The sequence below is a fragment of the Charadrius vociferus genome, unplaced genomic scaffold, assembly GCF_000708025.1.
Source record: "Charadrius vociferus isolate BGI_N301 unplaced genomic scaffold, ASM70802v2 scaffold38, whole genome shotgun sequence".
Lineage (NCBI taxonomy): Eukaryota > Metazoa > Chordata > Aves > Charadriiformes > Charadriidae > Charadrius > Charadrius vociferus.
The window spans coordinates 5319071-5335622 of NW_009650176.1; the positions used below are offsets into that span (position 1 = coordinate 5319071).

The window sequence follows — 16552 nt, forward strand, 5'->3', positions numbered from 1 at the left end:
AAGCTAGAAAGGGAGGTAGATATTATCCACCTTTCAGTACTACAAACTGGGGCTGGAAGGGCTTAATTACCAAGATATACTTAAGAACACACTAAGGGCTGCTATAAAAATTACTCCAATTACAGCAGCTCCACAGATATTGCTCCACCCGGGAGAGAGGAAACCATCACTTCTGTCTCTTTCCACACACCTCTCCTCCTGTACACCATGCTAATAAAGGGCATCACGAACAAACAGCAGCTTCATGCCGTGCAACGGTTCTGCTGCACACGTGGAGTACTTTCTCCCAGGTGGCTTAACAGAACCTTTCACACCAGGCAAAGCTAAGGATTTGGCTTCTTTTGTTTTCACTTTGAAATCTCACAGTGGAGATACATTGTTTGCAAACCTATGGCAACAAAATAATTTCAGCCAATGTATTAGCTTAGAAGTGTCTGGGGCAGAAAGAGATACTTTGAACCCATGATTTGGATTTGAATGTGGAATTCATGATTTCACATGAATTACACACTCACTGTCCTGAAATGGGGAATTCATGGTTTTCCTTACAATTTTGTCTGTGATGTTGCATTCTTACGATTTTTATAGTTACAAATAAATATGTAATTCACAATGAGTGTTCAGAGAAATAATTTCCATCAACAGTCAGGAAGTCCTTATGGTTTCAGTACTCCTGTGCTAAGCTTTTTGCAATGGTGCTCAACTGGATATTTGAAGTTCCTTCATATATTGTACCTGAAATGAAAAGAAAATATATTAGAAGACTACAAAACCACAGGGAGTATATGAAAAGAGACCAAGATATCATTGCAACAGTCTAGTTAGAATATTTACAATTATGAAGTGAAGCTTTACTGAGCAAGTTCTAGAAACAGAATTATTATTTATAGAAATGTTCATATTTTATTATCTGCATCAATTAAAATACTCTTCTGCTGGTATGACATAATGACAAGACATTTTCCTGAAAAGCAGTTCCTAAATAAACAACAAAAATTAAGTATTTACAAATGCTATCAGCAATAAAAATCAAAGGGTAATATTGTTAGAAATGTCAAACTGTTAGGTCTGAGGACTACACTGGTAAACAAGGAAGTCCTGAAAATAAAACCCCACATAGATTCAGATCTTAAAGGCAAAGAAAGTATTTTCAATGTTTTTGAACTGGAATTTCCTGAATAGAACGGGACACGATGTGTGTGTGTGTCTGTATTTTATTGGTATCTAATGAAACATTTCAACTAACCTTACCTACACAAGTGTTTATACCTAAAGTTTTACCTTCTTACATCTGAGCCTTGGAATAAGTTTTAATTAGTGTCTCATGGAAAAAATATCTTAAAAAAATAGCTAGTCGTTCATCCCCAAACTTTAATACTACTAATGCTACACGAAATACTTTTTAAGAAACTATCACTCACCTATCTTGCAGTCACGATAGTACTTTTCTATTGGATAGTTTTTTGTGAATCCAACGCCACCCATCCATTCAATACATTTACTAGTTGTCAGTGTTGCAACCTATGAAAATAGTTTCAGGGGTACAATTTCAGGATCCAACTTCATGCAGGTGGTAGTAAATGTTATTCTTTGTAGCTATTTAAAGTAAAAACAAAACAGCAACAACTAGAACAAGCGGGAAGAGGAAGTACCGATATTTTTGTATTCATCTTATTTATGCAAGTTATTTTAGAATAAACCTGACATTTTTCTAAATCAGATGACATCAAGAATTCAGTAATCATTATCACAATATTCATATGCTACACTATGAAAAAGATGAGCAGCAGTATGCAACACGGCAATTACGAAGAAGCAGAAGCAATCCAGTTTTGAATTGTACTAAGACTCTCAGTTGTGACCAGCAAAGTTGAGATGGTCACAAATGAAGTCTCACCATGCCACTTCTCCAGCCACAAAAGGAGAATTCTAAGAAAATGAAATCTCTCTAGATAAGTAAAAATACTAATTCACTTTCTCTTCTAATGTTGTTGCTTGTTTTTCAAAATTTTATTTAGGGGTGTGAGCAGATCATTCATTGGTGGCCTACTTTACACTCTATACATGGACTGAGAACAAGAAACAAGGTAAAAGTACATCCACAGATCTCACAGCAAAACATGAATTAAAAGTTGTACATTCAGTAACAGAAGAAATGTGTAAACAGGAATGAAATAAATCCACTGAACAAAGAAACTGCAGGTTACCTCAGCAGCGTAGTATTTGGCCATGCTTGCCTCCTTGATGAATGGCCTTCCCGTTTCTGCAAGACGAGCTGCGTTGTAGGTCAGCAATCTCGCCGCCTCCAACTGCGTGGCCACCTGAGCTATCTGATGTTGCATCCCCTGTAATAAGCACACCGCAAGTCAGACAGAACCAGTATCTAGTACTCAACTGGAATTTCTAGCAAGAACTATTCTTTTCACCAAGGAACATACCTACACTGTGAAATGAAAATACAAAATCTAGACGGACTAGTAATTCTGCGCATCTCTGTATCTATGACATCAACGTTGGAAAACCTCTGGGCCACCAAAGTCCTTTTAGGAACTGCACTCCCATTTTCTCCTTCCCTCTTCTTGGATTCAGGCATACTGGGAAACATCTTGCCTGACTAGCTGGACAGGAGGGTTCAATGTGAACCTAATTGCACCCATGAATATCAAGGAAAATTTCAGCCAAACCTTAATGCTTTCCTGAGCGCCACAAAGACCTGGGTAGGTCAAAGCTGTGTTTTTATTTTGCAGCTGTCTGTTGAGAACATTCGTACATTAACAAGTCTAACTCCTTGATGAGCTTGACTGAGAAAGACTTGAAAAAAGTACCTCTTAAATAAAGTGGAGGACTAGCGAGGTGACAACCACTTCTTCCCATGTCCCATAAGCCATTAGAGAAGAGTTAGGAGCAGCATAGAAGTATAGAGGACATGACTGATGCATGGATTCAAAGGGAAGGGAAAAGGTGATGGAGCTCACATCTAAATGGTAGGTATTGCAGAAGAATAGGTTTATATAAGAAGACCCAAACATGATGATGACGGAAAACGAACATTTAGCAGCCTAATTTGCTCCTAAAACACAATGAAATCTTTCATCTTATTAACACTGCTCCCTGAAATTTGCAAAAATATATATGCAGGTCAAAATAACAAAATGATTTGGCAATTAAAAATTCCATTTCCCATTCAAAAGACGCAGTTCCACTAATTTCCTAGATATCTGTAGGTGCTTCCTAAAATTTGTATAAATTATGAGTAGTACTAATGTTCCTTCTCTTCAGCTGAGATGTAGGTTTCTTTTAACAAGAAAATTACTATAGCAATTACAATTACATATCTTCCTTATTAAACTATACATCATTTTTGCAACAAAGAGCCTTTTTCGTTTTAAGATACAGATATTATCATGAAAACTAAATGTCTTTGTATAACACAGGAAATCTAATAATTCAATCAGTTTTCCTCATCTTTTTATAATTTCTAGTGTCTCCAGAAAAAGGCTGTCCCCTACACCTCATGAAAGGCTGTAAAAACTGGAGCACATTCAACATACTGTGATATTAAAATCAGAAGAGAAAGGGGGTTCCATGTGTATTATTTTCAAAGGCACTGAATATACTATCAAGCAAAAGGAGTTATGTTAATAATGTTTTGAAGTTTTAAATGATTTATACAGTACTTGCAAAGGCACATAGCACTGAATTTATATATTTTGCGTGGCAGATCAATGCTCATCTGAAATTCTTTTGAAAAATTCTTCTCAAATATTGGTAAGTGGAGACATGACACAAAGTGGAGCACAAATGATGCAAATCAGATTACTCATTTTACTGACTTCATCTACTGTGGTAACTACTACTCTCTTGGAGGAAACTTCCCGTGTGTTCATTAACAAATACCTGGAAATCGAATACGCTTTTCCCAAACTGGACTCTCCACCCCTGTGCCAGTCCTAACATCTGTAAGAAGTAAGACATACTGAGGTCAGTTAGGACAAAAAAAAAAAATAAAAAAAATCAAACTTTGATGAATAAGCCTATTCCATCCTATTCTATTCCATTCCTGAAAGAAACTTTTACTAAAGGCAAAATATGTGTGAAAACACTATCACTCATTTTGAACAAAACTTATGGGTCAATTGTGCTCGTGGAAATATTAAAGTGTTTCTGGGAATTCTTAATTACAAGGGAAATTTACTGTAAACTAAAGAGCTATTAAAGGAAAAATAATTTGATTATTCAAAGCTATTTTCAAAATCAGAATAATTTCTCATTTTATAGAAGACACTAGAATGTCAGAATTAGCAATTTATTTCAGAAGTTAGAAAATTAATACAGTGGAAGGAGAGATTTGTTCCAGCGTTTTCCAGAAAAAAAACCAAGTCAACAGAACAATTTTAGAAGATGTCTTTTCACATACTCTTCACTCAGCAGCAAAGACAGCAAAACACAATTGTTACCTTGGAGGATAACATCTGGGAAAACTACATATGAACATTTATAAAGAGGTAACTCACATCTACCTTAGTGTTTGATTTGTTAGCCTAAAGAAACATTATGAAATCTGGAAAGTAAACTAGTTTTATGTTTGTTTAATCACCAAATTTTAAGAAGCGTATTCCATTCCAAACAAGATAGTAAAGAAAGGACCCTGTCTTTCATATATCTTGGCATACACACCTCTCGGTAAAGATCAGTTGGTTTCATTATATAACTACCATCTATCTGAACACATTCGTTCTACTTAGTTTCTTTCCAGGAAAAACAAAGATAGGAAATTAAATTAGGGTAAGCATCAAAGGAGGCGGGGGGTGGGGGGTGGGGTGAGGAGAATGAATGGCATGAAGAACTATCAAAAAGCAAGGTAACAGAATACGGTAAAATTAGAATCTCATCAAACTTTTCTAAGTCAAAGTCGGGATACTACAACGTGGCAGTCAGCTGCCACATCAAGCAGCTTATGTCAAACTACTTTTAATGATGTACAGTAGTGTATGGGTATTTTTGGATAGACCGACATATTAAGCTGAAAGCCAAGGGCCCCAAGAAGATAAAAACATGGCTCTGACTGGGTTCAAACATCTACTCCTTAATCATTCTAGGAAAAAAACCAAACCCAAAACACAACAAATACACAGGAAAATTAGTATGTGGGAAAAGAACATAGGAAAATAATAGTCTGCTGCTAATCAGCTGTATTACCAGATTTGTTACCTTCTTATATAAACTCACATAGACGAACCAAGCATACCAACTTCAGCACCTGTAACAATATATGCAGCTACCTTGCACTAAAACTATCTGAAACAGTTTTCACAGCCACAATTACGTTTTATAAGATGTTAATTATCTTTTAAAACTACTACTACGGCAAAACTAAATTCAATACTACAGGGCTTTAGAACTGCTGTTCTTGTACATTCAAGTACATTTTTCTTCATTTGAAGGTACCAAGCAAGTAGTAACTAAGATATAACAACTACCTGACCTTAACTTTTAATTAGGTTATAAGTGTAACTTGGAGTAATTAAAAGTAAAATCCAGACCATGTATTTTACTGCCAGAGCTTCTATATTATTTATATCTCTGGGAACAACAGGGCCCACAGCACTAGTTTTTAAATGCCACATCAGACAAAGTTTAATCACAGATAATCATTAGAAATGATGGAAAAGCCAACCCATTTAGCAGCACAGTATACTGCCATGTGGAAAGTCTAAATTTCAAGAGGATTATTACTTCTGGTCTGTTTGCAAACTAGGGCGAAAGATAAGGGAGACTGGTAGTACAGACGTATTCTGCCCTACACAGCACAACTACATCCACAACAAAGTAGAAACAAAGAAAAGATTACTTTCAAAAGTAAATTAAAAATACAAAAAATTGTCATAAGTCATTTTATTATAGGGCTGAACTTGATTTCCACTGAAATCAGCAGCAATCTGAGATCCAAACTAAGTTAACAACAAAATACAACATTTTGAAATAACACCAAGGTCAGCAAATATTTTCCCCTAATATGCCATAAGGTGCAATTTTCAAACACAACAATGAGCTCAGACACTTCTGCTATTAAAAAAAATAAATCATATTATTTCAAAAATAAGTTGATTTTTAAAAATAACTTGTTGAGAAAACATCAATTATCATAAGCTCACATTTGGCAATCCCAGCATTAATACCATACATTTCAGTGTTAAATTTTCCAAAGCTAGGTTTTTTTGTAAAATGAATTTGCATAATGGAAGATAAAAACGTTGGTGTATTCCAGTAGCAATAAGTTAACTACCAAGACAAACTAATTGCCATTTAATGTTTTCTAAATCTATTGCTTATGTCACCAAAGGAGAATTTTACCATTTCCAGTTGTTTCAGTATTTTACTGTAACTTAGCTACAGGAATAGTGACATCTAGTGGCAATTCAGTTTTTAATAAAGTATTTTCCAAATAATATACTTTTATTAGCTTTAAATATTTTGTATATATCAATCCAAATTCAAAGTTATATACTGATTGTATTCAGTATTAAACAAAATCACCCACCTGTGCAGCAATACCTATTCTGCCGGTATTCAGCATTCCAATTGCGTACTTATAGCCTTGTCCAACTTTTCCCAGGATATTGGTCTCAGGAACCTAAAGAATAAAAGCACTCAATTATTTCTGTTCTGTTCTGCTTTGCAACTGCTAGTAGGGTTCATAGGTGAATCAGTGTATATGTTTTATTTAATGTTCCTTACACGAGAAGGCATAAAACACAAACCAGATGTTTGATTCCTAGAATATCTGATTAGAACTCTTCCTGATACATGTGATTATAAACTGATGACTGAGAAAATCTGTAGCAAAATTTAAGAAAACCAACCCCCTTCAAGACTTCTGTGAAAGAATAGGGAGGAAAAAGTTAAAATATGCCAAACAATCAGTATGTCTGAGGAAAAAGAATATTGGGAATTTAGTTAAAGTTCTTTCCTGATATGTGGTAAAGTTCCAATTATGCACAAATTATGCTTCAATAGCTAAACAACTTACAATACCTTAACATTTTCAAATGTTACTGGGCAGGTGGAAGATGCTCTGATTCCAAGCTTGTCCTCCTTCTTTCCCACATGCAGTCCCTCTGTGTTGCGGTCTACTATGAAGCATGTAATTCCCCTGTATCCCTAGGATGAATTAAAATATAACCAAGAACTGTTTTTTATACTAATATCACCAAATGGTGGTCTAAATACCTCCCTCCAATACCGAAATTTTATGCCTGCTTATTTTTATTTATTTATTTATTTATTTAAATAATTAATGAAAAAAACACTGGCACTGTCTTCTATTCCTTCTATGCCTGCTAATTATGACTTAACAAAGGCCAAAGATAGCTTATATATATATATAAGTAAATAAAAGGTAAGCAAGTTACTGCTTGCTATTATAACATATGTCACAGTCAAACAACGTACTGCAAGAAGCCATTGGGTACCTTTAGACTAAAGTGGTCAAACGAATAATGGCTCTAAACCCATCCATCAGATGATTCTATAGGATGCAAGATTTTACTTAAGCCCAATTACTTCAGCTACTCTTCTCATGGAAAGCTGCATATATACTCTTCCTTTTAAGGTTGTCCAAAGCAAGAGCACTGACTGAGGAGACTGGTGTCACTGGGAACTGTGCCTGTATATTCAAAGTGAAGCATAATTGTAAATATTATAATAGACCAAATTTAACACCCAAAATTGGTGTACATATTCTCCTTGTGATTCCGGTTTGCAGAACACTGATAACACTGTCTCTTCACTTTAGAGAGGTAGCGGGAATATAATTAAAGTGGTCTGAAATCATTATGATGGTTGTTATCAAAAAGCTCAAAGAGTTGATTTGATATTCAGATAATGATCTGGACAGGACACTAAATAATGAACGTGACAACACATAGATTGTATAGCCAATCAAATTCTGGCATCTCCTACATACAGACTTACAATCTTCACATCTCTGAAGTCTTAAACTAGATTCTTGAGGTACAGAACAGTCATTCCCGATAGCTGTCACTTTCTCTTTTTCCCTCTGTGTAATTCTTATTCCCAGTTCTCTCTCCTTTCCACCACTCATTCTTGTTCCCTCAGCATCTCCCCCTGCTAGAACCACAGCAGTGTCTCTTATGCAGCACGCTACAAGGTACATGTGACAGAAACATGAGGTGTTCCTGGCCATGTTTCCATCTCTCCCTGCCCCTAACGTTCACAGCACCTCCTCTCACTAAGAGGATGACACTGAGAGGCAGAAAAAGTCCTGTGGTTCCCTTGGAAGAGTTGCCTCTTATTAAAGAGGAGGCGGCTGTTTCAATCTCACCTCAGTGACAGCCCACCTCTCCGAATGGGAGCTGCTACTGCAGAGTGTACATTTCAGTACACAATTCTACACTGGTCTGTTTTCTCATTTACCCTGACATCAATTCTTATTTAATCTTTGAGCAGCATTGACTTTTAATCTCCTTCTTGAATATTTAAAAGCAAATTTCTAACTTTAAGCAGACAATGTATTACGTATTTTTGAAATGTTACACTAATACAGAAACAACTCCAGATTACACAGCAATGCACAACAGTTAACAAATATAGAAACGCCCTTATCAAACATATTTTGATATTTCTTTGTGTGCAGTACTCAAATCACCCACCAGCTTGTGAAAAAATGAATAAAAATTCAGAAAGTGACAGGATGTTCAACTGTTTGATACAATGAAAGAAAACCCCCTCCTCTTATTTAGGCAAAACATGAAATTTTAATTTTAAAAATAAATATCTTCAAATAAAATTCTTAAGAAAGAGATACTGGAAGTTTAAAAAATAGCTAAAAGTTTTAAGCAATTTCGTTTTGTATTTGATTATCACTTTACTGTACTGGTATAGCACATTTTAAAGCCTGCAGTTGACTTTTCTGATTCTACTACCTATATCCAAATTGGTGACAAAACTTGAAACACACATATTCAGCTATGTATTTTTTTACCTGAACATACTTTCGTGTTGTATTCTTGTTAGTTTTCCTGTGCATTTAGCCTAAGCTCTGTTTTGCCTTTTAAAAACAGCAACTTGCCAGTTAAGTCAGAAGGGTTGGAAAGACTTAGACTACCTGTTCTTCTATTCTCAGAATAATACCAATGCATACTGTGCTCTTCTTCTAAGCAATTATGATTCTGACATTTTTATTTTCCCTGGTGGGAGGAATTTATTAAATTACTCAGCAAGTTGTCAATTTTTGTTGGGAAATATTTTTAAAGGTTTGTTGTCAGCTAGGAAAAGGTTCACAGAATATTAACCTTTAACATCAGATTATTAATCAAAATCCATAGTTTCATACATCATCAGCTGTTACTGAATTGCAACTATTCTTCAGCAACTTACTAAGGACGGATCTGTATTTGCCATCACAAAGAAAACTCCTGCGTGTTCTGCTAAGCTAATCCACATCTTTGAGCCATTGATAATATAGTAGTCTCCTTTCTTTTCAGCCCGAGTCTTCAAAGAAAAAGCATCACTGCCAGCTCCAGCCTCCGAAAGACAGAAACTGCCTATCTGCCAATTGAAGGGAAAAAATAATTTCAATTTTTACTGCACATATAGGTACCACATATGACAAATTCTGCCACAAAAATAGTTACAAAAAAGCACAAGTCTCAAATTCATACATTTTAACCTATTGCATCAAAGTAACCAAGTTTCAACAGATACGGAGATTAAGAATAGAAACACTATGTAACTACACGTGTCTCAAAGCCAACTGCTTTAAAGTTCTTTTCCACAGTAAATTAAATTTTAATGAAACCAATAAGCACCTTTCCACTTTTCCACTTTTACCTCTCAGCTACTGATGACAGGACATACTTATATCATCACAAAGCTCAGCTCCAACCAGTGTTTCAAAGTTCACACATATTTTCCAATGCTCCAGTCACCCATTTAGTTACTGAGAAAAACCACCTCGCTAACATTACTTAACTATTAAACATTACACTATAGTTTAGTAAAGTGAGGATTTGACTCACTGTATCTTTAGCGACTCTGGGCAAGTAAGTTCTTTTTTGTTCTTCTGTGCCATACGTCACGAACAACTTATTTGTTAGCGTATTTTGGAGTTCACATAGAAGAGCTACAGCTGGATCAACTTTGGCCAATTCTTCTACCACCAATATGATTGAAAAAAAAGAAGCTCCAGTTCCTCCATATTCTTCCCCAAGATCAATACTCATCAGCTGCAATGTAAAAGATGCAAATATATCAATCTGTTGGTTCCTGTCAACTTTTTAATCCAAGCGGATACTTAAGAGATTAAAACACATAATGTGTTTCCAGATCCTTCCCCAAAGACCTGTTTTCCTTCAATACCCTTAACAAACTAACAATTCTTCACAGAAGCTGAGAGTCAATTCATGTAAGAAATAACTAACATGCACAGGCCAATCATCACCCTAATTTGATTACATTTTCCAGAACAATTGCAATCTCAACAGAAGTCAAATATGTACAGATGCCATTGTATAAAATGACATTCCAAACAGAGAAAAGCTTGATAGGTTTGATAGCAGTAAAGGCTAAAATTGAAGCCAGGAGTGATGAACAGGATATCTACAACACAAGTCCTTGTGGTTGTCCAGTAAGGACATAAAGGACTCCTAAATCCTGATACCCTTTTCCATCAACACTTATCAGGGTCATGCTGGTTCTAGGATACTACAGAATTACGCTTATCCAGTTAAAAAAAAAAAAAAAAAAAAGAAACAGGGAAGAAGACAAGGAACTCAAAGATAAGATGAAGAACGTGGTATGGAAGAGGGAGAGATGGAAAGAATATTACAATAAAAATGGAGAGTGATAATGCAGTAAAAAAAAGAAGAGAAAGTTGCTTTGCTGTTGATAAATCCAAAATTTTAATCTAAAAATCTGAAAAGTGCACAGTAGAGATTCATAAACTGATGTCACTTTCTGAATAAAAGATTAAGTAAAAGCATGCAGACCCCTTGTTCAAACAATCCCTGTATTATAGAGTCTTCCATTTTCGAATCCTCATCCATTTTTTGCACAAAAGGTGCAACTCGTTCCTGAGCAAATTTTGTCACTGCAATGAAGAGAAGAAAGAGAGCATGTAAGTATTCTAACACTCTCCTTGAAGATCGATATAACAGTCGTGTCGTACTTCTGACAGGTTATGCATGTAGTCCCTGAGTCTCCCAGACCAGTTAATAAAAGGACAAAACGTTGCCCAAGTGGAACAAAGTCATGTGCCACAAAGCTCAATCATAACTGCTTTCTGAACTCAGCTACAACTCTCTAAACCAAAACAAATGCTTGCTATAAATTCAGAAACTTTGAAAACATCTCAATAACACTTATGTAACATTGGCTGAACAAAAAAAATAAAGAAAATATTTCAAATACATCCCTTGTTTGGTTAGCTGTATTGTATTTCTTTATAAATTAAACGTGCAGTTTGTGAATACGGTCTCAGGCTTTATGGCATGTTATTCTGAGTGCACAAAATCCTGTAAGACTGTTCCTGTTTAACCAGAGCCATTTATAAGCTCTCTCCCAGATGTGCTGCTCCTCCCTCTTTCACCTTTGCTCTGATGATCCCTTCTGAAACACGGTCCCTTCATGCAGGCCTGGCTGCATGGCGGACACACCACACCTGTAACCGTTCTGGGTATACTTGAAATCTCCGAAAACCAGCCAGAGCAGTTAACTGTAGCTGAACTAAACACTTCAGAAAGGGCATGAGTCAATGCCAGGCAACTTCACTTCCGCGACGGCAACAGTCTTAAACAGCTAATATTTATGCAGAGTAAACTGCACTGTGGTATGTGGAACTGTGGTATGTGGACAATTTTCTTTCTAACAAGGAAAAGAACATTACATTTTTCTCTTGTGAACTAAAGCAGTTTTAAAATTAAGCACAATCCCCCACAACAATCTCACCATTTAACTAGAAATAAAGAATTGAAATAAATTTTTAAGCTAAAATTTCACTTTTATTTAGACGTTTCTGAATTTTAAACACACAGATAATACGTACCCATATTTTTCAGCATTGTCTCCTCTTCAGTGAATGTCTGAAGTGGAGCACACACAACTCCATCACTGGCTATATTTGGCTTGAGTTCTGATTTGGAGGATCTAAAGACGCACGGAGAAGCCCTCCAAGGAGCCAAGTACACTGGCAAATTTCTTTTCAGCTGTTGACAAAAAATACAGAACATCAGACCAGTTAATAGAATTTGTATTTGTAGACAGAAACAATACACAATTTTACCCAGTGTTTTTATTCAGGAATGGAATAGGAAATATAATCTACATTCAAGGTCCAGTTTGAAGGGTTTTGAGAGATATAACACCCCCCCACCCCCCGGTGTCCTAAAAAAACCGTCCTTTAATAACTCTTCTTTTAACCCCAAACAATTTTCTTTCTGGAAGTTTGCTAACACAATGTTATTTTACAAAGTATTCACAAACATTCATTTTGGTCCACCTTAGTGTTTACAGCAAAAAAACCCTGCTGATAATATTAATTTTTATGAATGGTTTTATAAGTCTGCTACAATAGTAGTAAGTGTATATTTTGAAGAATTAACCTCTTTATTAACAAATATGATAAGAGTAAATGTAAAATAGACATACAAATGTTTTTACAGAAGACCAGTCAGCTTTAATGATAGACTTAGCTTTCTCCCAGATTTTTCTAAAGGCCAGCAACCCTCACTTCTAAAGCAATCTGATAGCACTTCATTTGGATTATTGGTATTTTGCTGTGAAAGAGCATAACTTTAACAGCACTGTGGATTTTTGTATTCAAACTGAATTCTTACCTACCACTTCACGATTTTCAGAGTGAGCACACATTTCATAGATGAAGCCCTGGCATTTGAGTGTTTCTCTGTAGTTAATTTCAAAATAGTTAGTTTAAATCCTATAGTTAGTATGTTGATAGCACTATGTAACAAATCATTACTGTGTCTTATTTGGTTGATTTATTAAGAAAGTACATGAAGGAACTAAACGAGTAATTTATGCTTAACTTCTCCCAGTTCATCCACGACATACAATAATTTGAAATGATATCAAGAAGCATTGCTTATCCAACGGAGAGAGTGGAAGAGCTTTTTACTATAGGGGAATGGTGTCAAGCCTATGTGGCAAAAGTCACAAAAATGAACAGAAACAGACAGTGGCTTTGGGAGCAAGCTACACACAGTGATTGTCAGGTAGGTGGACACAGATAATGTGACAGGTAATTAGTTCGTACCTTGGAGAACTATACTTAGTGTTCAGACTTACTCAAGTAGGTAACAGCAGGCGTTAGAAAGGAACACATTTGGTTTGAAAGTTAACATACTTTCTAACCACAGAATAATTTCTTAGGATTTTTAAAAAAGCAAGCATAACGAATATGATCTTGCTCAAAAAGCAAGAGCCTAACAGTAGCTAAACTGCTGCAAAAAGTATTCCTGAAAAGCAGTGTTCAAAAAAGAAGCACAGTTCGACTGACTGATCTCAAAAGAGGTAAGACAGAAAAGTGTCTTTGCTCTCATAGCTCCCAAACCCCAACTTATTCTGTGGCTAACATCTACAGATTAGATCTTTGCTACAGATATCCATCACTATTGCTATGTCAGTCTAAAGCGTGGAGATATTAATGTCTTACAGAGACAACTGCTGACAGAAGCCCCCAGTAGAGACACAGCTGTGCCATAAAAATAATGCATAAATGAGCATATGCCTGCCAACATACATTTTTGCCAGCACACACTCCTAACCCCATAGCGAGCAGATCGACTGACTGTGCTGTAACCAAGCTGCTATTTAGCTCACAGAATGCAGGACAATTTTGCAATGCACACTGTGATAGCAGCATTCCTCAAAAAAATGGCAAAAACTTTGGGGTCAGGAAGTAAAAATTCCTTTGATCCTTCTAGTAATTCACTCTCTTTCATGTTGGCTTTCAACACCTGTCATCTCTCTGGCTAAAGAACTGATGTGAAACAGATCTACAGACTCCTTTTCTCTTACAGACAAGATGCCCAAGTCTATTATGGTAAGGAAACTGACTTTAGCACAACCAGTTATGCATGACAAAAAAAAAACAACTAAGAAGTGGTAACATAGGAAACAAATATTGCTGTGAACATTCAATGTTCATTCACATTCAACACCCCTGGTCACATAAAACAAATACTGGCTAGTGGGGCTGATGCATGAATACAAAGTTTGGATGATTAGCGATAGCTGCAACACTTTGAAATGAAGACTAAGTTACTAGAGTCCCTGTAGATCTTCACAAAAAACCAAAAAGTTCCTATAATAGAGATAAAATCCAAGGCAACCATGTTCTGGAAGCTGTCAGTCAGGAATGGATTATTTACAGAACATCGAGCTATGGCAGGGTCACTCAACACCCAGACGTGCAAGACTATCAAACATCCACCTGCATAAGTCCATATTCTTAGCAAGGTCTAAGAAGGAAAAACGTAAGTATATACACACATACACATACATATTTAACACAGTATGCTTCCCGAGCAGTTACAGGATTACAAATCACAGATACTTCCTGCTTCTTCCACTACTTTACTTCCAAGTAAAAAGAAAAGAGCATTTTTCTTCCACAGTGGCATAACCAAAGATGAATCACTGAGAATACTTCACCAGTACTGACCAAGAGCTGCCAGGAAAAATGCATGGTGCCTTTTTAAGAATACTTTTGGAAAAAAAGAAAGCTTTTGGAAAAGCTGCGAGTAGGTATGCTCAGTAAGCAATAAGTCAGAACTGTTGAAACAATTGGCAGTACTCTGGGAATACCTCTACTTTCATTTGATGGCACCTGACACTTGGATGTAGAATTATCGACCACGCAGGTGAACACATCACTAAACACACACAGAGGACTCTGCCGTGTCCAAAGCAGGAAGCACGGATTTTGTAGACCACAAAAAATACACAGATTTTTCTCATATGCTTTCATGAAAATGGGAAGCTGGACAAACTTGATTAAAAACAGCTCAGCAAGGTCAAGCCCAAGTGCGCAGGGCTGTATAGGCTGAGGTGACCTGCCAACAGCCTGGCTAGCAAGTAGAAGCTTTCAAAAACAGTAACAGCTCAGTGTTTGTTACAGATTACAGCCATTACAGCAGGCCTGCTCTTGGCAACAACGCCAGAGGTTATAAGAAAGTTGGTGCTCATAGTAACCACCCATTCCTTCACCTCCACTTAGCAGAAACCACCCCAGGCTTTCCCTGCTCCCCAAAGCTTTCACTTGGAGGCTCTTACACTGCAACCAACCCACTTGAGAGCAGCACAGAAAGGTGTCCTACCACAGCAGGAGAAACAAAGGTAACCCTCAACATATGTATGCAGACACGGTCTGAGAAACAATTGTCTGATACCCGACTGAGATAGTGCTACAGGACAAAAGGAATATTCATAACCTTGTGAAGTCTTAAAACCAGTAAGATGGCCCCAAGGGACAGGACCTACATTGGCAACACCCACACACAGAGCAGCAACCCACGGGTAAGCCAGAGTAATAGCACAGTGTAGCACAGAAATGATTCTTTATTTCAACATTTAGATTAAAAAAATAATGAATATTCAAGTCACTACATTATTGTTTACATTTTTATTCTTAGAAGTCATGCAGTCATATAGTATTACTAACTTTCAGATAGTTATTTAAGGTGCATGTACATTACTCAAATGCTTTGACACTGCTTCCCTGCTTTTTTTCCTCTTCTTTTTCTGCAGGTAAGGCAATGATTTACACTGATACAAGATTCAGACTGCTTGCCCTACTAAACACATGTACTTGAAAACTGGTTTCTGGGTTGCTGATAACATTGATTTTTCTGTTTATCTCCATTCTTACCTCCACCTCAGCTCTTTAAAGATTAGTTCCTTTCGTTTCCTTCTGTTTATTTTACAATCTAAAACGAGATTTTAATGCTAGCAGCATTACGATATAAATAAAAAAAGGTCAAAGCAATGGATTTTCCCAAGCTCACTTTGCTTTCCTTGATGAATTCCACCCTATCTGTACTAGCTGCATTCCAGGCAGCTCCTATTTCTCAGAGGAGAAGCTCCATCACAGTAAGCTTGCTTGCCCTCACTTATAGGGTTGGTTTTCTTTATTTCAGGTGTCACAACACACCACAAGCTGCCCTGAGAAGGTCCCAGGCCAGCATGCCTTCTCGCTCTGCACAGCAAAAGAGCATGTGCGGCACAAAACCAGGTTTTCTGCTTATTTTTCTTTTATCTTTTGATTACCCCTACAGTACCACAAGTCTCTTCAGCTAAGCAGAGGCATCAAAGCACCTCAGCTGCTGCAGCTGTGCTGTCTTCTCACAGGCCCATCCGCCATGGGCCGCTCCAACTACGAGCCCTTTCACAAGGCTTGCAGGGATTTTTCTTAGCAAGAAGTTACCCAATACCACCCCTCCGTGCTGGAAAAAAAAAAACAGCCGCAAAACAGAAGGAGGCGGCGGCTTTCCCAACCCGCCCTCACCCCCTGCAG

At 36.8% G+C, this 16552-nt stretch overlaps 1 protein-coding gene across 1 annotated transcript; it reads right to left on the bottom strand.

The window, feature by feature from the left end:
- Positions 1–664: 664 nt before the first annotated feature.
- On the bottom strand, positions 665–16399 carry ACADSB (acyl-CoA dehydrogenase, short/branched chain). Its single transcript, XM_009892759.1, has 11 exons — positions 16385–16399; positions 12065–12224; positions 11010–11110; positions 10041–10247; positions 9400–9570; positions 7036–7161; positions 6542–6634; positions 3898–3957; positions 2208–2345; positions 1422–1521; positions 665–735 (listed from the first exon to the last, which is right to left on the bottom strand). The coding sequence occupies exons 1-11, from the start codon at positions 16397–16399 to the stop codon at positions 665–667; spliced, it is 1242 nt and encodes a 413-aa protein (XP_009891061.1).
- Positions 16400–16552: the final 153 nt, after the last annotated feature.

Bases quoted from the DNA above. Each gene is read 5' to 3' on its own strand.
- ACADSB (XM_009892759.1), bottom strand. The intron at 11,111-12,064 runs GTACGTATTATC...TCTTCATTGCAG, and splicing joins GACAATGCTGAAAAATATGG to TGACAAAATTTGCTCAGGAA. The intron at 9,571-10,040 runs GTGAGTCAAATC...TTCAATTGGCAG, and splicing joins CCAGAGTCGCTAAAGATACA to ATAGGCAGTTTCTGTCTTTC.